The 21499-nt window shown below is 54.3% G+C and overlaps 1 protein-coding gene across 8 annotated transcripts in view; it reads left to right on the forward strand.

Annotated features, from left to right (window-relative positions):
* DCDC2C (doublecortin domain containing 2C) overlaps window positions 1-21499 on the forward strand; it is a 91234-nt gene that overhangs the window by 27887 nt on the left and 41848 nt on the right. For 7 of the 8 annotated variants that reach the window (XR_014315790.1, XM_082746346.1, XM_082746347.1 and 4 more), the window contains exons 3-6: window positions 3094-3170; window positions 7620-7748; window positions 12746-12883; window positions 15704-15746. Coding sequence is in view for 7 of the 8 variants with exons in the window: in XM_082746346.1 (XP_082602472.1) it covers window positions 3094-3170; window positions 7620-7748; window positions 12746-12883; window positions 15704-15746 (387 nt within the window). In the remaining variant the exon portion in view is untranslated. The remainder of the gene's footprint in view (window positions 1-3093; window positions 3171-7619; window positions 7749-12745; window positions 12884-15703; window positions 15747-21499) is intronic. The other variant, XM_082746348.1, reaches the window with a different exon arrangement.

Raw genomic sequence — 21499 nt, forward strand, 5'->3', positions numbered from 1 at the left:
GGTAGTTGGAGGAGCTCGCTGAGGTGCAGAGAGCAGGGACGCAGGAGGCCACGAGGCCGCCGCCAGCGGCAGCAGCAGCAGCAGCAGCTGCTCTCAGTCGAGCTCGGACCCTCCCTTTGCTGGGCCCCGCAGTGCATCATCTCGTCTCGTGCTGGGCACGCTGAGAGCAGACCTTCGGAGACAGGCGCCACTTTCATCTGCGTTTTCGTCCACATCTGCCGCCTTCACCCACGTTTCATGCATGGGGACACAGGTGCACAAGCTGTTCCAGGTCCTGTAAGCGGAAGGGGACCGGGCCAGAGCCAGAATCGCAGAGGCCCCCCTCAGGCTCCACGCACCACGCGGCATAGGTTCAAACCCCCAGTGTGCCACATCTACAACTACGTGTTTTCTGACGGCATATCCAGGCCAGGACGCTTGGCAGCAGGGGTTCTTGGTGAAGACACTAGCAGCTCTGATTGTTCACCACGTGGGTAGTTTGCCTGGTTGTTTGGAGGGTTAGGTTTGAGCACAGCGCCTGCCTCCACGGGGCATCCAGTCAACCACTGCTGCTGCCCGGGACATACACCTGCCGTGACCTTGAGTGTTCTGCACTGAGTGTAGATTTGGTTTAATTCGCTCGGACTGTTGGTTCAGGAGCCCTGCAGGCTCTCAGCGCAGACGAGCGGACACACCATCAGACAGTCACAGAAACCACCTGTGCTTTCTGAGGGGCTCATGTGCGGTACTGGGAGAAACCCAGAACCGTGTCTTTAACTGCTGGGGTCATTGAATTAGGCGGGTGATATCCAGGTTAATGAGTCATTAACACATAAAAAAGCAATTAGCTCATTGTTTCCATAATTTTATGCAATGAAGCAGAAAGCTGTTTCTTAGGGTAGTTGTACTTTAATAGAATTTTGCAGACGATAATTCCTGTTGCTTTGTTTTTAAACTAGGTCAGCCAATTAATGGTAGTTTTTGGTATTCTTGGCTGTGATTTTTTGCCATCAGCGTGCAGGTGTGTAGAACCTTATCTGTAGGGCGGCGGGCTGTCGGCTGCATTTCCACCACGTTCACTGACCTCACCTCTCCTGGGATTCTTCCTGGAGTGTCGGCTGTTTCTCACTTGCCATGACAACATTTATTCCTTTATACTCACAACCTTCTTCTCAAACTCCTACTCTGGGCCACTCATTCTTCAGGCTCTGGGGATCCTTAGTCCAACGTGACCATCACGATCTCTGCTTCTCTGGACGCTTACATTCCCGGGAGGAGGAGTCAACCATAAGTGAACAAGTAAACACAGACATACTAGACGGTAGTAAATGCTAGATGGAAATAAATCAAAGGCGTGATCGATCAGGGAGCACCTCTTGAGGGGCTGCTTCTAAGTGGAGTCCTAAATGCAGGAAAGAGGAAGGTGTGTGAAGACACGAAGGCACATTCCGGGCTCAAGGTCTCGTGCAGGGACAAGCTGGATGTCCGAGGGCTGCGGGAACGCATGCAGGGCTGTGGTGTGGGGAGGAAGGGAAGAGTGCGGATTTTAGTGCACGTGCGGCTCTCTCCACCACCGGGGCTCTGAGTCAGGGGGGACCTTTCTGACTGATGTTCCCCAGGGCGGTCCCGTGGGGAAGGGACCGTGGGGCTGAGAGGACGAGCGGCCGGGAGATGGGGCCGCCTGAGCAGCACGATGGACGCGCATGTGTCCAGGATAGGGCTCGGGGTTAGAAGGGAGAGCCGCGGGGATGGTTTAGTTGAAGGGGTGGGGGAGGAAGAGCCTCAGGGTCTCCCCGATTCTGAGGTTGGGCACATGGAGTCGGAGCGCAGGCAGGCAGCACGCTCCAGGCCGAGAGGGCCTGGGTCAGAAGGGAGAAGGGGTCACAGGTAGCCCGAGATGGGGACGGGGAGGGTCAGCTGCACAGGTGTGTGGATGCAGCCTGCAGGTGTGGGCGGGGCTGCAGGTGAGGGCGGGGCTCCAGGTGAGGGCTCCGCGGACTCCTAGTGCGGTGGAGCTCACAGTGCAGCAGGGGTGGGGTGCAGCCCGCAGGAACTGCAGCGTGCGGTGTGGGGGGCACCCGAGGGCCCTGATGAGGGCCATCAACCTGGTTGCGGTGTGCCTGGTGGGAGGAGCAAAGGTGCAGAGCTGCCAGCGGTCCCGGGGGGAGGCTGCAGAGTGCGCAGCGGCGGAATGAGGCAGGCGGGCAGGCTGGGCTCGGGGAGAGGGCATGTGGAGGCCTCGTGGCTCGGGTGGGGCATTCGGGCCCTGAAGGTCTGGAGGGTGAATCGGACCCACGCTCTCCAGCCTGCTGGAGACAGAGAAGGGACAAACACTGCTGGGGAGCGAGTTTCAGGAGGTCATGATGGAGAAGCCTTGAGGCAGCTCCGGGACTGTGCGGGGTAATGGTCTCGACAACTGGCCCTCCCCAGTGTGTCAACAGCACAGTCCCCTCCTCTTGCTTTTCTGCACTCTTGCAAATGATAAGACTCGGGGGAAGAGAGATTTTGGTTGCCTCCGGCAAGGCTCCAAGGTCCTTTTCCTCCATGTGTTAGGCCACAGGGGGTGTGAGGTGGAAGCGGAATGAGCCCCAGGGGTGGCTAAGTCCCTCAGGTCGGATGCACAGGAAAGGATCAGGCAACGGGGGAGGTGTTCTCACCTGCTCTAGGGCATTCTAGCTGAACCCCATGGCCTGACTTAGAAGCCACCCACCATTCTTGGGCCGCACGGTTTGGCCGAGCTGCGTGCCTGGGGAGTGTATCACGGATGCCGGCTCGTCAGGTGCGCTGCTGGGCATGTCCGGAGCTGCTGTGGATCGCTCCGGACCTTCCGGGACGGCTCTAGCCCGCTGTGCACCTGCTCACCTGGCTCTTACCCCAACCGGAAGGCACAGCCCGCCGATCCCAACCCCAGTCACCTGGCGCTGCTGGGCGGGAGTCCTGTCCCCCCGCCCCTCCCACATTGAGGAATCCGGCCCTTCCTGGGGCCGCCCCGTGAGGCTGTCAGCCGGGCCCGTCCCCACATTTGCTTGTTTCGGGGCAGGTCTATGCGGTCTGCTGCTAGTTAACAGGTGTTTGTCACTTTGAACTGAATTCTGACTCTTTTTCTCTTTTCAGATCAAACCGGTGGTGCATTGTGATATGAATGTGCCTTCCCGGTGGCAGACGCTTCACCGGACCTGCCGGCACGTTAAGTGAGTAAGGTCCTTTGAGCGGTCACAACGGCTGGGCTCCTTAGAGACAGCGAGAGTTCAGCTGGACAGACTCACCTTCACCAGCCCTCCGCCTCCTCCCTCCTCCCCACCCCTCCCCTCCCTCCTTCCTCTGACCCCTCTCCCCGCCCTCCCCTCCTTTCTCCTCTGGAACCCTGGTTTGGAAAACAATCCAGCTGCCCTGCTGTTCAGCAGTTTCCACGGGGGTGGAAAGGCAAGGGGCTTCCCACACAGAATTTAATCTTAGGCTCTTATTTTTAAAGCTGGCAGTTGCCGCTGGTGGGTGTTGAAAGGAAGCTTACGGGCTCTTTCCCCACACCGAGCTCTTACTGGCAGAGGAAGACCAAAGGCAAAGAGCTGCGGGGTTATAGCAGGTCGTGCTCCTGCGCTGTAGCAGGAGGGGGATGTCTGGAGTCTCCATTCCCTGCTGGAGCCACAGCTGATGTTAGGGTCAAGGTGCCTGGGACTGTGTGTCGGGGTGATCGGGACGGCTCTCTGGGCCCGTCTGCCTTAGATTTGGGGCTGCAGAGAGCACACACTCGACTCAAAAACATCATTGGCTCAAATCCCGCTTTCATCTTCCTGTCTCTGTGACTGGCACATGCCCCATGTCTCTGAATTGGCTCCCTTGCTTGTAAAACAGGATGGATGATATCATGCGCCCGTGTGCCGCGGGCTCCTTGGGGACACGACCAGCAGCCCTGCCCAGTGTCAGTCCTGGAGCAAGAGCTCTCCGAGGCCTTCTTGTACTGGGATGTTATCATATCTATGATGAAAACCTGTGATGTGGAGCTGGAGCTAGTGTCCTCCCTTTTACCATGTTCTGTTCCCAGGGCACAGAATCCCAGGGAGTTTCTGCAGAAGGGTGGGCTCTCCGTGTCCGAATAGCACCAGCTGGGGCGTCTGGTCCTGGCCGTGGTCAGCACCTGCCATGTCCTCGACCCGGTGTCCTTCCTATGTGTGCTGACCAGGGAAGGGCCGGGGGCCATGGCTAGACTCCTCAGAGCCCAGACTGGGAGGCAGAAGGATGCAGGAAACATGACCTGTTGATTAGCCACATGTGCCCCTTTTCATGTCTATTTAGAACCTGGACCATCATTTCCATAGAATACCTCTCCTTCAGCACCTGGGTCTTTCCACTGTGCCTTCTCTAGGCCTGAAAGCCGTTTTGAAAAGATGAGAGGCACAGAATTTCCAAAGTTTGTGAAAGACGCCTCTTTCAGAAGAGTGAATAGAAATCTTAGGAAACAGTATGGACTTACGGATCTTGCCTGACAAAAGGGCATATCCCTAAAGCTACTTTTTTTTTTTTTTTTGGCATGAACCAAAATATCAGTGATTCTCACTTCTTTTGATGGATTTTTTTCCCCTCTATTATGGACCATTTACACTTGCAGCATGTGCTCCACGCATTAGATCGGTGTGCTAGAAATTCCACTAGATGGACCCAAATATCCATTCAAACGCAGTGCCTTCTCTACAGAGACCAGATGATGTTTGCTTGGAGAACCTGCAACTATAAAAAGCAAGCAAACGAAATAGTTGTGGTGGGTTCCTGAGTCTTTGATGTTCAAGGGAGAAAGGAGTTTCTCCCTTCTCACAGGCTGGGGAGCTGTGGTGGTAGTGGGGTGGCTTGCTTGAGTGTGCCCAGGTTCAGAGAGAGAGCCTGGGGCTCCCCTGGCTGTCTGGGTCTCCCCAGGACTGAGCACGTCCAGACCACGTGCATGTGAAGTGTGGAGGGTGAGGCTTGGATTTAGGTCCTGCTTCTGCCACGAAGCAAAGCTGCGTCACATGGTACCTGTTGGGTCACCATCATCACCATCATCAACACCTGAGGAAGGTCCATTTCTAGATCCATGTGCTATTTCTTATTTTTTAAAAATTTAAAATATTTCTTATTTAGTAATTTAAAATATGTTCTACTTAAAATATTTATTAAACCTTAATGAGCATCACAGCTGGTGCATAGAGTATAGTTTTATGCCTTTAACATCTCTTATTTGAGTTATATTTCTAAAAACTAACTACTTTTTGGACCAGAGTAACATATGCCCATGATAAAGAAATAAACAGCTTTAAAAGGTATGTGTTACAAGTAAGAGTTCCTCCCACCTCTGTCCCTGGATCTGTAGTGACTTCCCTGAAGACAACGGCTGCTAACCGCTTCTCGAGGATCCTTACAGGACAGGTTCACAGACCCAAGCATTTGGGTCCTACAGACACTGTTGGGTGCCCCCTTTTTTCCACCACACAGTGTGTCTTGGAGATGGTTCCTTACGAGCACATGTGGATAAGCTGTGCTTTACGTAGCTGACTGCACTGTTTCCCAAAATTCAGATGTGCCCTCATCTGACCATGCTGGGCTTTGACCGCCCCTAACCTCTCCATCAGAGACTTCCCTGGGAAACCGTTCTTGGGTACTCAGTGGGGTCGGTTGGTCATCCAACCACCTGGAGTGTCGGGTGGCAGGTGGACCGAGGCTCGAATTCCGGCAGAGCAGGAAGCTCTGGTTCATTATTCAGCTCAACCAGCAACTTTGGGAGCTGTGTTAACTCTGACACGCCCTCTGAACTTGTAGCTTCTTAATTTATAGATTAGAAAAAACATTTCTTTCCTTTCTTGGTCTTTAAAAATTAAAATATTCAAATGGGTAGTTTCCCCCCATTTTTACATTCTTATTATAAATACATGTGGGAACCTGGAACCCTGTAAAGAATAAAATAAAAATACCTTGTCCAACTTCTCAGGTCCTCCTCGTAGCCTGAAGGACACTCTCGTTTCATGGTCTCTTCATACCTTCTGGGGTGAGTGTGTGTGTGTGTGTGTTACAGCATTAACTGTATTTGACCATAACCCCCTGTAAATACAAATTCTGCATCAACAATTCTAAGCTGCTGCGTAGTTTATTACTGTCTGGCTGTGCCAGTTTATTTGACCATTTCTCAGTACCTGGACCTATAGGTTCTTTTCATATTTTGTTTCTGTAAATAATCCTATGAGAAATGTCTTTATCTAGGAATCTGCTCCATTTCCATGGTTGGATTTCACAAGAGGGACCGCAGTTACTGACCCCGTTTGTCACTTTAGTCTGTGTGACCAACTCGCTCTGAGGAAGAGCACGGCACTTTCAGTGACAGCCCCACTGGGTGTGTGTGTCTTAGTCGGCTGGATTCTGCTGCCGCCACAATTTTTTTCTTGGGGAGGGGACACAGTTCTGTTCGTAAGAGTGCCTATTTCCCCACACTCAGTATAAGAATGCATGTTAAGTATCTTTAAAAATTTAGACAGACACACTGCATGACCTTGTTTAAACACTCACCTCTCTTATTACAAGTAGTAATCTATATTTGGAAAGACTTTTGGGATAAGACATTTAGGAAAACCAAGAGATGAAAACATTGTGGCAAGTATTTACTGCAGGAGGGCTATCACATAAATGCATTGTACTATAGCTTGCACAGAACATTTTCCAGGGTTTATTTTGGGGAAGTATTTTCCGTAGAGAAGAAGGTGGTCTCTGCATGGGTTTGAAGCCCCTTGCCATAGAGCATTAGGAAAGAAAACCGAATCTTTGTACTTTGCACAAATGTATTAAAGTTTATATTTGCTCTGAAAGAAAAAGAGATGTATTCATCCAATTTTAAATTATTTGTATTACAGGAAAACAACCACAACAAAATAACAGTAACCATGAATAATGTAAAAAATGGAAAGCCAGACTTGTAAAATTGAGCTCCTTAATGTTAAATGTAATTTATTACTTTAAGACTTACAGAAACAAGACTCATCGTTTACATTATTCTGAGTTACAAGAGTGTGAAACTGTTGCCAAGTGACTTGGTCCAGGTGGCAAAGCCTCATTAACAGGAGAACTCTACACTGAGTATTCTTCCCACCGCCAGCCCCTTGCCCCGACGCAGAAAACAAAATAAATCCACTGGGATCATGGGGAAGCTGCCTTAAGACTACATGAGTGAAATCAATTGTTTCTGTTATCTTTTCGGAGGATTGCACATTATTTCCTGTGGGACATTACCTTGGCTCCATGGGAAGGGAAAGGAACTGCATTTTTAAAGGCAAAATTCTCCCTTTGTTTGCCAAAAGGGCACCATTTTCTTCCATTTTACTCACCACAGTGGAGGTCTGTTATTTAAAGGGAGTCGTGTCCTGTTCACCTGGACATTTGATCGTCTGTGAAAAGATGTTTCCCTGCAGAGTCGCTGTGTCACCACGCTTTCAGCATTGAGCTTCTTGGTGACAGTCCTCGGCCGGTCACGGTCCTTGGCAGGTCAGGCTGGGCATCTGAGGGCTGCCTGGAGACCGCACGTTGCTTACGGTTCCCTAATTATGGGTCTCTTTTTTGGGTTTCCAGTGTTCCCCCTCAAGCGTAAGGCACTAATGAATGCTTTTTTAACATTTTTATTCTTGCAGTGTTTTCACAAATGGAAGACTATTTATCCCACCTGTAAAAGTCATCGTACCCAAATTCAGTCTGATGGAATGGAATAGTGTGCTGGCCATGATTGGGGAAAAAGTCTTCCCTCTAGGAGGCGTGCGAAAGTAAGGCTCTGTCCCCTGGGGGAGACCCGGTCACTGCATGGGAGTGTCCTCCCTGGACCAGCAAGGACTCCCATGTGACGTCATTAACTCTGATTTTAATTATTTGAAACAGACAATATTTACTGTCTTTAAAAAATTTTATTTATTTTTTTAAATTTCTTTTCAGTGTTCCAGAATTCATTGTTTATGCACCACACAATCCGTTCCCTCCACAATACCCACCACGGGCTCATCCAACCTGCCACCCCCTCCCCTCCAAAACCCCGTTAGTTCCTCAGAGTCCTCAGTCTCTCATGGTTCACCTCCCCTTCCAATTTCCCTCAACTCCCTTCTCCTCTCCATCTCCCCATGTCCTCCATGCTATTTGTTATGCTCCACAAGTAAGTGAAACCATGTGATAATTGACTCTCTCTGCTTGACTTATTTCACTCAGCATAATCTCTTCCAGTCCCGTCCATGTTGCTACAAAAGTTGGGTATTCATCCTTTCTGATGGAGGCATCATCATACTCCATAGTGTATATGGACCACATCTTCCTTATCCATTTGTCCGTTGAAGGGCATCTTGGTTCTTTCCACAGTTCGGTGACCGTGGCCATTGCTGCTATCAACATTGGGGTACAGATGGCCCTTCTTTTCATGACATCTGTATTTTGGGGTAAATACCCAGGAGTGCAATTGCAGGGTCATAGGGAAGTTCTATTTTTAATTTCTTAAGGAATCTCCACACTGTTTTCCAAAGAGGCCGCACCAACGTGCATTCCCACCAACAGTGTAAGAGGGTTCCCCTTTCTCCACATCCTCTCCAACACTCCTCAGACTCAACATACACAAAACAGATAATTGGTACTTACTGTCTTTTTACCATACTTATTTTTATTTATTCATTTATTTTTTTAAAAAAGAATTTTATTTCTTTATTAGCGCTAGAGAGAGAGCACAAGCAGGGGGAGGGACAGAGGGGCAGAGGGAGAAGCAGACTCCCGCTGAGCAGGGAGCGCAGTGTGGGACGCCATCCCAGGACCCTGGGATCATGACCTGAGCTGAACGCAGATGCTCAACCAACTGAGCCACTCAGGCATCCCACCACACTTATTTTTAACTAATTTATTTCATTTTTCATTCAGCATAGTTTATTGAACATCTGCCATGTGCTAGGTATGGTGAATGGGTGGATGAGGACATGGGGTTGGGGAGAGGTGGGGTGGACAGTGGTGGGGTGGACAGAGGGGGGACAGAGGTGAGGCGGCCATGGCTGGTTGTGGGAGTGAATCCAGGGACAGGCTGGTGGACTTAGACCAAGGGGTTGGTGCGGATCGATGGACCAGAAGGAGGGACAGTGGGAGCAGCAGCCTAGCAGGCTGCAGAGGGAAAGGTCGAGGCTTCAATGTTGGGAACACGGCCGGGGAGAAGGATGCGCAAAGTCCTACATGGGAGGGGCTGACAAAGTGTAGGGAAGACACAAACCTTCTCAGTCAAAAAGTCCGAGACGTGATGCTGAGTGTCTGAAGTATCGTCTGTATGGACCGTGATGGTCCCCATGACGGTAGGCGTTGGGGTGGAAGGGCCAAAACATTCACTCCTGTTTCACTGGTCAGTTGTCTCTCTTGGGGGGTCAATTAAAATGTAAGCAATTGATCTACGATCGGCAGTTGTGACGCCAGTGATGAAGACCAGGCCTCTGTGTGAGCAGAGCATAACTCTTGGGCGTCGAGAGTCACGGGGTCGTCGTTAACCTAGCGAGCGCAGGGAGTGCCGAGGGGATCCCACATGTGCCAGGGAAGTTCGATGTGACCTAAAAACCAGGACTGTGGGCACCCAGATGTTCCCAAAGGCAGGTTGATAAATGTCAGCGTGTTACTCCGAAGGAAAGAGCCAGTCCGCGGAGCCGGCGGACGTGTGTGCGCTCCTGGACGGAGCCGGAGGTGGTGGCAGAACTGATCGCACGTCACATGTGGAAAGCCAGAGGCGAAGCGAGCAAGGAAACAGGACGTTCGGAGGGAAAACAGGACATTCGATTACGCTTCTGGTTTTTCTCTCCACCTCTGCCCAGTTCTTTATGGTTGGATGTAGAAAAGGTGCAGAGCTTGGGAATGAACGAAATGCTTGGAAGTACCAATGGTCTCATCCCGGCAGCGAACACTGAGCTTCCTGAGAACAGACATTCAGAGAAACACGCGGGTGACGCGTCTCATCCTTGCGGGGCTCCCGCCGCTGGAGGGAAGACCCGCAGCCCCTTTGGCGTGTCCGGGACTTGTGCTGTCACGTCCGACTTGAGCTGCTCCAGGGTCCGTTCCCCTCTGCTCTGCCCCTGCCGAGAGCTCGGTTCCCTGCGTCCACCGCCCTCCGCCTGACCTGTCGCCTCGCACAGCCCCTTCCTCGTTTCTGCTGACGGTGCTGAGGATCTCCCGGGCCCCCGACAGGACCCCAGACTCCATGTCCCCGCGTCTGTCTCCCGCCTCGCAGACGCCGGACTGACGCCTTCCCCGCCCCGACGGGACCAGAAGAAGCCTCGGTGCGTTCTCCTGGGCTCCCCCCTCAACGAGGCCCGTCGCGCTGCCGTGATCCACGGTCTGAATTTCGGGTTATCCCGAGGAGGGTTTCTTTGCCTTTTTTTAAATGACAGCCCGGATTGTGGCCGCGTGCGTGGTCGCCCGTGGCACGTGACCCCGCGTCGGTGTCCTCCAGGGGCTTTGCCTGCCATTCGGCTCCTTCCTGTAGAAACGCTCTCGGGGTGAGTCGGGCCGGGGAGCCTGGTGACGGCGACGGCCACCCCGGGCCTTCCCGGGCCGTCCCGTTTCCGCGGGGGGTCGGCGGCTGCGAGTTCTTTCCTTCCAGGTTCGCAAACACCCCGTCCTCGTCTCGGGCCTTCCGTGCTGCTCTTGAAGACTCTGGTGCGGGTGCGGCTGTGGCCGGTTGTCCCGGCTCGGCCGGGGAGGACCCTCCTGGGGATGAGCGCGTCCACGCGCCCGCCCGTGAGATTTCCCGGGCTCCCTCCTTAGTGACGCTCGGTGACTCAGTTTGAGCCTGTGAAGTTCATCTTCCTGGTTCCTACACATTTCTCTCCCTTTCACTTTTGTTACGTTTTGAGATTCTTTCGGGCAGCGGCGGTCCTGCTCACCCTCATGTCGGGGCCTTTCTCCCGTGCGCGGTGTTTCTTGTGCCGACCGCCTCCGGGATTCGCCCTCGGTCCTGCCCTCCCGGCAGCGGCTGGAGCCGTGGCTCGGCCTCCGCGGGGCGCCCCAACCAGTTGTCTCCGCGACTCAGTATTCACACCCATATTTCTGTTTCTTCTTCACACTTTCTTGTTTCCTGTGTGTAACTTCTCTCTTACCGCACTTACGGTGTTTTCATGTATGTATTAAAGTCTTGGCCCACTTGCTCGGACACGTCTGCTTCTGGGGGACGCACCGACCTCACCCGGCCGCCCTGAGCAGGAGACGCTGTGCTCCAGCCGGCATGGCCCTGCTGCCCTCCGCCCTGTCGGCCTCCGTCCACCCCTCGCCTGCGGCCGGCATCTGTGGCTCCTGACTGCGTCCTGGGGACGCCTGCACCGGCCGTCTGGGTCCCCAGTGCAGGGAGGCACCAGCGGTCCCAGGAGGGCGGCCCTGGCAGGGGAGGAACAGACTTGCCAGCACTGTGCTCCTTGTCACGGCCCCTGCTGCCCAGGCGGCTGTCGGTGGCTTCTTGCGGTGGTCTCCTGTCGGGAAGGGCTTCCTGTCCCTCCGGGGCTGGTCTAAGGCGGCCGTCCTCACGCAGTTCTGGAGCCGCTGCCGCAGGGACACCGGCGTTTTTAGAGAAGCGTGTCCAGCTTTGTCCTGGATCGGGCCGGGAGGCCGTGAGGGCGGGGCCGCCGTCCGCATCTTAGCAGCCTTCCCGCGTTCTGATGCCGAGGCTGGAGAAGGACTGATGGACAGAGGACGGTTCTGTGGCTTCAGCCTCTTCCGCGGGAACTTGTCCTCTGCCCGCTCCGGATCGCTGCCCAGACCCCCGATCCCCGCGTACACCCTCTCTGTCCGGCCGGAGCCTCCTGTGTCAGGCCGGGCCCCTTCCTCCATCAGCTGCATGGGCGTGATGCCCCCACACCGGTCAGCGGCCGGTTGCTGGCACCCAGCTCCTGCCCGCTCTTCCATGGCAACTTCCAATCACTGCGGCAACCCCAGGGATCCCTTCTTCTCCCTAGAACATTCCACGTCCCAGAATTCACTCTGCGTGTGCCTTTCACCTTCAGCGACACTTGACCCTGTGTTCTGGCCTCTGGCCCCTCCTGCTACCCCGGACGGCTTTGCCCGTCTTCCCGTGAGGACCCCGCCCGCCCTCTGCAGCCCTCTCGTGCCCCCACCTCTGTGAGGCCTCCGTTGAGTCTGGTTTCCTCCTCTTGGAAGTCTGGGTCTTTGCCCTTCGCTGGTCCCATTTGTGTTGATAGGTTTGTGTACAAACCTGGGTGACCTCTCTACTCGCATTTATGTCCAAGACGGCACCACCTTGTCCAGCGCGTGAAGATGCTCAGCATTGAGTGAGTCGAATCATGTCTTACGTGAAAGAATGAGTGGACGGATACTTGCCAATCCACTTGCCAGCCCAGAGTAAAGTAGGCAAATATGAGTCGTTTGGGGCTTATAAAAAGGCGTATTATTTGCTAATAAATACCAGTTTGTTTTCCAAGCATTGTTAGAATAATACAAGCCAATTTGTATCAATTTTTGCTGTCGTTAAAATTAATTGAACACCAACCAAGAGCTTAAAATGTTCTCAAGGGCCTCTGAGTATTTGTACATAATTGAAAATATACTTTAATTAAAAATCTAAAAATGGGAAGCAAGCCTAGCCTTGGAGGGGCAGCTCCCACAGGATTTAATGAGCCCGTTTGGATTACACTTGCTTACGTGTTCAGCGCTCGCCGGTAGCCCCCGTCCCGGTCGCATTGCCTGCGGAAGGGCCCCCAGCCCGCGGCCGCTGCTCTGACTCTCCTGCCATCTCTTCTCGCTCTGTTCACAGGTTATTTACCATGAACGGGCATCTCTTGGAGAACTCAAAGGACCTACAGGACAACCACTTCTATGTGGCCGCAGGACTGGAGACCTTCAAATATTTCCCTTACTGGAAGTCCTCCACGGTGCCCAGCGAGGTCCAACAGTGAGCCCGCTTCCTACCTTGCCCTCCTGAGTTGGGAGAGTTCGCCTTTTTCCCCGGGATTGCCCCCAAGTACAGCTGCTCAGCTCTTGGCTGCTTTTCCGGAGTGAAGCGACATACTCTTGTTTCATACAGGACACAGTTTTGGATTTTCACAGGGAGGCGTGAGTCTCCCTGTTGTGTGATGTTGTGAGAAGGACAGGGAGCCCTTGTGTTGCGTGTATGGCTTCTTCTTGGGGGGACACTTGGAGACTCGGACAGAGCGAGCATCAGTGTGCAAATCACATGGGCCCCGGGACACGGTTGGGACGGCCCGGCCTCCATCCACGACCTGGTTCTCTTTTCTTCCTTCGCCCGGGTTCCCCTGCTCTGGAGTCCGGAGTGGCGGTGGGGCGGCAGGCTTTCCTGGTGGAAACCGTGGTGATTTTGACCGTGGGTCCCGGCCCCGCTAAAGGTGCACCATGGTGTGTGTGTGTGTGTGTGTGTGTGTGGACTTTCGAGAACGTCTATGAGGGAGACATAGGCATTGGTGGGGTCTCCCATTCCATCACCGGAGAAAACTAGAGTGTTGACTGTCACTTCTCGGGCTTTGCTCACTCCCTGGCTTGGCATCTGAATTTGGCCAGAAAAGCTCTTGTGATGGTGCACAATGTTCTCCTGCCCGAGGGACGCCCGGGGCTTTTCTCTGAAGGACCCCGCAGCCTCGTGCGTGGACCTGCTTGCCCAGAGCCTGCAGGTTTGCTCACGTGGACAGGCGTGGACTCTGTCCGTCTGCTGGTCTCGCAGTTCAAGAACCTGGAAGTCCCCTGACAGGGCGGCCTGACATACGTTCCCAGGGCACAGCTGCATCTGACGCTTCCTCAGGAGACTTTGGGGTTTATTAGTCTGGGGCCCTCCGTGGCGGAGCTCCTGACGCTCCATCGTGTGTCCCTACTGGGTCTCCCGGCTCCATGGGGGGTCAGGAAGGAGGTGACCTGCGAGGCCGGAGCTCAGAGGCGTACACTGATCCAAATCCTCAATTTGTTGCCCAGATTCAAGCCTGTATATTAGGGCTGTGTTTGAGTTCGTTGCTTCTGGGTCCTGTGGGATGACACGTGGGGCATGGGATGACATGGGGACAGCCTCAGGTGTGCCTGCCAGTGGATGGTGAGCCCCGGGGGGACTGGGAGCCCCGGGGGGACTGGGAGCCCCGGGGGGACTGTGCCCTGTCAGCCACGCCCTTTGTCCCCTGTGCTGGACGGCGGGCTCTGCCTCTCCCTGATTTGTTACCTGGGTGTCCCATGCCTCACTGCGCTTTACAAGTAGCCTTCCTCTCAGCAGGCTGGACTCGTGGTGCGTGGCCCCTGTTCCCACCCCGAGGGAGCTCCTGATGTCCGGGTCTGGCTGGGAGGAGCGGTTTCCAGCTTCGAGCAGGACTTTGCAGCCTGGACTGTTCAGCCCCTGGCTGTGTTCACACGGCATGTGGGGCCGCAGTGGTCTGAGGACACCTGTCAGGGACCCTCCCCGTGGCTGCTTCTCCGTCACGTTGCTCATGGTCATCATCTCGAGCAGAGGACTGGAGGCGTTGGTCTTGTGCTGGAGGCGGCAGGCGGTTCACCCCTGCACACCCATGAGTTCCCCGGCCTAGAGCCCAGGGACCTGAGACGTGTTGTGCGTGTTTGCCCTCACCCGATGTTAGGGTTTCTACCTTGAGGCAGAGAATGGCTCGTTTTGTCTGTCCGTAGGCGATGACCGTTCAGCACATGGTTAGGTTGGGGGCCTGCCTCCAAGCCTGGCAAGCAGGGCTGTTTCCTGATTTTATCCATGTGTTAATTTGTTCCTGGTTGTCCTAACTGCACCGTGGGTAGAAGGACCTCAGGGGCTGCTGGGCGGCGGTGCTGGTCCTCTCTGCGCCCGTGTCCGCTGCTCTCCACGGCTGGTCCTCTCTGCGCCCGTGTCCGCTGCTCTCCACAAGAGCCTCCCGTCCATGTGTTGTTTTTCTCTGTCCCCTGTTCATGTGTGGACCCTGAACCGGGTCTGTTGGTTGCTTAAGTATCTTTCTCTGTGCAAAGAGGAGAGAGTCCCCCGAGTTGCTAAGAGACTGAAGTCCGTTCCCCACCCACGGCGTGGTCCCCAGAGACGCCCTCCTGCCGGAGAGCGGGGTGCCTGTGTGTTCCTTCCTGTGCGTAGCACTGGCAGGGTTCAGCCCCTACAGAGGAATTGGTGGGATGTGCTCCCGGGGCTGCGTCAGAGGGAAGGGTGGCAGTTAGATGGGGGTGCGGGGGGGTCTGCCACGTGGTGGAAGGAAGCTGGGCTGGGTTTTGGACGGGGCTGGGGTCTCTGCTCCTCCCCTGGTCAGTGGTGCCACATTCACTGAACCTCATGTCTCCGAGCTGTGCTTCCTCTCCAGCAGGGAGAACATGGTGTGTGTGTCTCAGGTCCCCATTAGAGCTGCATGAAAAACCCGTGTTTGTGGGAGTGACCGTCAACGGCCAAAACCCTCAAACATGTTAGGATTCTCCTCCAGGACTGTATAAAAGCTTTAGGGCAGAACGTGTCCGTAGACACGACACCCTCGGGCCAGAATGCCACCCACCCTGATAGAAATGGAAACCGTCGGATTTCCCAAGGTCTCCGGGAAGGAAACTGAGCAAACCTCAGTGAGGGCCCCTTCTGCTCCGAGGCTGGGAGATGCTGTTGATGTGAGCCTGTGACGTGGGGGACCACCGTGCCTTCCACAGGGTCTTGCCCTCCCAAATGCCACGGCTAAGGCCTGCATTTTTAGGAAGATGTATTTTGGCTGACTTTTATGAAGTTCTAGCTGACTTCTCTTTTGTCTTTCAGAAAGTATGCAGACATCGAGAAATGCTCACGAGGGAAGAGAAAAGTGAGTCCTTTTTGGGGCGCCTGGGTGGCTCCGTTAGTTGAGTGTCTGACTCTTGATTTGGGCTGAGGTCATGATCTCAGGGTCATGGGATCGAGCCCCGTGCCGGGCTCTGCACCGAGTGTGGGGTCTGCTTGGGACCCTCTCTCCCTCTCCCTCTGCCCCAACGGCTCACGCTCTCTCTTTCTAAGGAAAGTAAGTCCCTCTCACACAGTAAAGGGGAGAACTGGGCTTGGGGACACTTGGCAAACCTGCCCCCAGGGCAGCCCCCGCCGCGGGACTGGAGCTTCTGGGAGCAGTGCTGGCGTCGGGCTTCCCGCTGTGCGTGCGGCGACGAGACGGGGGAGTTCAGGGTGCGGCGCTGGGAGGCGCCCGGGGGCGCCCGTGATATGACCCAGTGAGCGTGAGGTGGAATCCGCGTGGCGTAGGGACAGACTGGAGGGAGAGGGGCCAGGCCTGCTGTGCACCCTGGGCCTGGGGCGGGGCGGGGGCCCGTCAGGCACAGAGGCGAGACGCGCTCACGTGTGTGTGTGCGTGTCTACACGCAGTGTCACACACACAGCCGGGACGAGAGGAGCGGCCGCGCGCGTCAGGACAGAAGCCTGGAAGGACAGGCAGACGCCAGAGGCTGGTGGCCTTACGGGTCCTTATCACCCGCCGCTCTGATGACCACAGGCCCCCGCCGTCTTGTAGGATGCTACCTCAGTGGCCGCACGGACCTTATCGTTCACTCAGCAGAGCTGTGGCGTGTCTCCCGCGAGTCTGCCGTCCCCAGCTCCCAGCCCGTCGGCTTGGTCCTCCCTCCCGGGACCGACCCGCTGGGAGGGCCCCCATGTGCTGAGCTGTTCCTTCCCCGCACCTCACGGCCAGACCTTCCCGTGGCTTTTCTCCTGGTGCCGTTCCGATGTCATAACCGCCGTCTTAGCCGCTGTCTTGGAAGTACTTCGGCTTCCTCACCCGTCTGAACCACCCGGAATCTGCCGGCAAGAGTCCGGCCTTGGCTGAGCCCAGCCCTTGCCCGTCCGCGCTGGTCCTGGAGGAGCTCAGTGTCGCCGAGGTGAGGACGCGGCCGACCTGACTCCTCACCCTGAGCTCACGACTGCAGGCCTCACCCCACCGCCTTTGCTGGAAAAGCCCGACTGCGAAAAGATGCCTTTCTGAGTATGTTTGGCTCAGTTTTGTGAGGGACTTTTGCAGGTTTGTTTATAGATGAGATTCGCCTCCAATGCTGCTTTTTCATGGGGTCCTTGCCTGGCTTTGGTGTTAAGGATTTTCTGAATTGACTCTTGTTATTTTGGAAGCTTCCTGAGGTAAATGATCGTCTTATTTATTTTCTTTTCTTAATTAATTAATTAATTTTAAAATTTCTTTTCAGTGTTCCAGAATTCTCTGTTTATGCACCACACCCAGGGCTCCATGCAATCTGTGCCCTCCACAATACCCACCACCAGGCTCACCCAACCCCCTACTCCTGCCCCTCCAAAACCCAGTTAGTTTCTCAGAGTCCACAGTCTCTCATGGTCCGTCTCCCCCTTCCAATTTCCCCAACTCCGTTCTCCTCTCTGTCTCCCCTTGTCCTCCTTGCTATTTGTTATGCTCCACAAATAAGTGAAACCATATGATAATTGACTCTCTCTGCTTGACTTATTTCACTCAGCATCATCTCCTCCAGTCCCATCCATGTTGCTACAAAAGTTGGGTATTCGTCCTTCCTTCATCTTATTTATTCTCAATTTTCTTTCTCTACAGATTGCCTTTGGTATTAAGTGTTTGTTGATTGAATGAGTGGACGAGAATCGTTGAGAATGCAGAATGGATAGACATGATTCTGCCCTAAGAATGCGTTTCCTCGCGTGCAGATGTATTTCATGACAGGGCGCTTGTGTGAGGTCATGATCTCAGGGTCGTGGGATCTCGTGTGTAGCATGATGGTTTGCAGGAGGGGGTCGTGGACATGGGGACATTGGCAAGCAGAGCGCAGGTCCACGTGGTCCAGAGAAGGGGCCGACGTTCCAGGCGGAGAGGGAGCCTTCATGGATGTGCACAGGTGTCCAGCCTCAGTTTTCTCAGCTGCCTCCTCTGGTGTCTCCACGTGCGGTGTGGACACTGACTGTGAATGTTGAAACAGCCCGAGTGGCACAACCTTGGAATCCCATACTCGAGTGATCTGGGGAGCCTCTGGGCACAGAGAACGGAGCCACGGGTTTGGGGGTCGTCATGGCTTGCTTTCGCTACGTCCTTGTTTCATTATGCTATTGCGGCTCTGGGTCCTGAGAGGTGGGGGTATTTTACTAAATATTACTAAATATTTTACTAAATATTTGTTCTATTTGGTCTAAAATGCGGCACGTGTTTGTTCTGATACCCTCTATATGCTCTCTCCTCTCTTTTGGAACGATAACAGGTTTTAAGGACGCTGTGTAACGGGAAGGATCTTAAACGCGAGGGTCACAGACATTCATACACTGCAATGCAAATAAAATGTGTTATTTCAGAAAAAACTAGATCTTATCGTTGAAAATGTTCTGTGATGTATGACAAGGCATGGCATGTAACGGCAGAGCAAACACGTTTTATTCCAGAAAAAAAAAAGAGGGGATTTCTAAATGACCAGAACAGGCATTGATTATGACAAAGGTTGATGTAAAATTTGTGCTTTTCTTGTACAAACGCCTCTCAAGGTGTCTCACCTCATTCGTTGTTCTGCGTGTGGAGGTCTGTGTAATATGTTGGGCTGAGAACTCAGTACGTACAAACTTTTGCCCCGTGTGAGGAACAGGTGCATTTCTAAGGAAGGAAACTAGCCCACGTGCCAGGCTTCTCTGGCTGCACGAGGCTGGGTTTTCTTTTATTTTGTTATTTTCCTTTTCGAGGCTGGGTTTAGAATCATTCTCAGTAGCCACGTGACGGCAAGCACCGTGGCTTCCTTACGGGCCTCGTCTCTCGCTCAACTTCTCTGATTTGTCCTCCGTGGGAAGTGGGGCGCCTCCTGCTACGGGGCCTCCGCGCATGGCCGCGGGCGTCGCCTGTCTCTTCGGCTGAGGCGAGCGCGGTTGGCCCCGCACGCGCTGGGTGTCATTGCTGCAGACGTCCTCACAGTGACGTGGGTGTGACTCAGAGTCGAAGTGGAAACTTACCGTATTCCCAGAAAGGTACAAAGATAGCGCGGCCGCGAGAGATTCGTGGATATTTTTGCAAAGGAAGAGCTCACTCTTCTCTGGCACCTGAGGAGGGAAGTTGGCTGCGCGCAGCTGAAGATTCAGGCTCGGGAATCTGTGACAGTGGAACGACCGGTGCCCAGGCCTAGGGGGTCAGCACAACCACGTGTTATTACGTCTCCCAGTCCTGCGTGTTGGCTGGGTGGGTCTTGGGCCGGTGGCGCCTGCCTTCCATTCGGGTGGCCTTCAGCTGTAGGGGCCGCTGGGCTGCTGTTGGCTTTTGGAGCGCGTCTGCCGGCAGTGCTGCGCAGTCCCCGTGCAGTGGGTGGCACATGCCCACGGTGTGTGCAAACCTCCCCTGTGTCCAGAGAGGGGTCTGGTGGCCAGGAAGCACTCCGCCACGTTCTTCCGCCTCATCTCGTGACTGAGGCACCTGCAGAAGCCTTGCTTCCCGTGCTCCCGGCAAGAAAGCACCAGCCTAAAAACGTGCAGAGCCACTTGGGAGAACATTCCAGAACAGTAGTGGTGCACTCTGTCCACAAGGCACGGCGAAGCCCCGATGTGCTCAGCTGTGAGGAGAGATGGCTCAGGGCAGCCCGACGCCGGGTGTAGGATCTCGAGCCGAGCCGAGCGGTTTGTTTCTGTGGTTTGTCCTCCTGCTTTACGTCCGGATGTGCTACGTGATAAAAATCGACGTCTAAAAGCTCCGAAAGGGCTGTTTCAGTGGAAAACAGAACTTGCAGGTAACAGAGTGTGTGGCGAGCTCAGCTGGTAGTTTGTTACTTAGCGGCATGAAAAATAACCACGTGTCTTCTGATTCATGGCATTTGATTCCATGAAATGAGGAGAAACACAATGGCCAGGTGCTCGGCTGTCTGGGTGACCGGACGCGGGAGAGGCCGCCGGGCTCCGGGTGTCCATTAACCTGCCCGTGACTGTTGAGTCCTAGGAAAATACCTGAATGAACCTGTCCTGATTTTGTTAGATCAGATTCCGTATTATAGCAACTCATTTACCACGATTTTGTATCTCTTATTCTCTAAGAATTGAGGCTAATTTAATAACTGTTTAAAACTTCATTCCCATATTAAAATGACTATTCTAATGTGCAAGCCTCCATGACATGTTGGTAAATAATTAACAGGCATTGTGTTTCTATCAGAGCCACAGCCAGGATGTTCATGTTACCGACTGCTCTTCTGGGCATGGAGTGCAAACGGTGGTGGTGACCTGAAATGAACAAGAGATAAAACAGTTAAAGGCCTGTGTGCGTGTGTGTACGCGTGTGCACACATGTATGAAACAGAGAGTCGCATACCGTGGGCCACCCACACTCTAATGACCAGGTCGAAACTGCAAAGCATAGTGGGGAGTAAGTGCATCGGCGCTAACATTTGCGGGCTCTTAACGTCAAGACTGTTGCAGTATCACATAACATCCAAGGCTGCATTTGTGTCTCCTTCCAGTGGCTTGAAGAGGCAATAGTCAGGTTCAAATGTTGGCAAATGTTCCGCTTTAATAATGCGTGGAATAGGTCCTGGTTCTCTGATGGCAGACCCTCACCCACTAGGAAGCAGGATGTTCACTCGGGAAGCTGGAGCGAGGCCTTCAGCGCGAAGCACCAGCTTCCCCCTAGGAGTGGCTTGACTCAGAACTAACTGGGTGGTTCCTGTCCCTCCACCAGACATGCTCTCCACTTCACCCACGTCACCTCGGGAGGCTGCCTTTGCTGTGCCTGAGCACGACGGTCTGTTACAGCCGCATTAAGTTTAGCTGCATCGAATGAAACAGGCTCCCAAGAAAGGTGATAGTCCCTACAGCACTCCGGAGAAGTGAACACGGCGTGCCTGGGGGATGTGCCCTGAGAACGTTTTTAATGGGGGGAAAGATGAATGAAATGGGAAGGGAGCACCTGCCCCTTTGTAAGACGTCGTGTTGGTTTGAGACTCGGGACTCAGGGCAGGGAGGAGTGGGGACAGGGTGACCTGCAGGTGTTTCTTTGTGTGGGGAAAGCCACACATTCTCTGTTTTCCACCCAATCCGCTGTTTCTGTGAACTGCTGTGGATCTGCGTTGCCCTGACCACGAGAGACACACAGGCTGGGTGTGTAAAGCTGAAGGCGGCCCCTTGCCGACTTTGGGGAGCACAGACCAGCCGGGAGCCGGAGGGCAGGGCAGCAGATGCGTGGCCGTGGGCTGTGTGGGCCGCGGGGGTGGGAGTGTGGGCGAGGGCTCATCTGCATGGGACACGGTGACGCTGGAGCAGGACCAGCCCTGGAGGAGGTGGCGGCTCTGGAGAAGCATCTGGGGTGTCCCTGGCAGGTTGGGACAGCAGGGGCATAGAAGCTGCCTCAGGGGCATGGGCGGGCAGCTGGGCGGGCGCTGTGGACCCTGCAGTCCGGCCCCCACCTTTTTAAAGATTCCATTTATTCATCTGAGGAGAGAGAGCACAAGCAGGGGGAGCTGCAGAGGGAGAGGGAGAAGCAAGCCCCCTGCAGAGCAGGGAGCCCGACGTGGGGCTCAATCCCAGGACCCCGGGGTCACGACCTGAGTGAAAACCGAGGGATAGAGATGCTCAGGTGCCCCAACCCCTCCCCTG

Source organism: Mustela nivalis (genome assembly GCF_964662115.1).
Source record: "Mustela nivalis genome assembly, chromosome: 8".
Lineage (NCBI taxonomy): Eukaryota > Metazoa > Chordata > Mammalia > Carnivora > Mustelidae > Mustela > Mustela nivalis.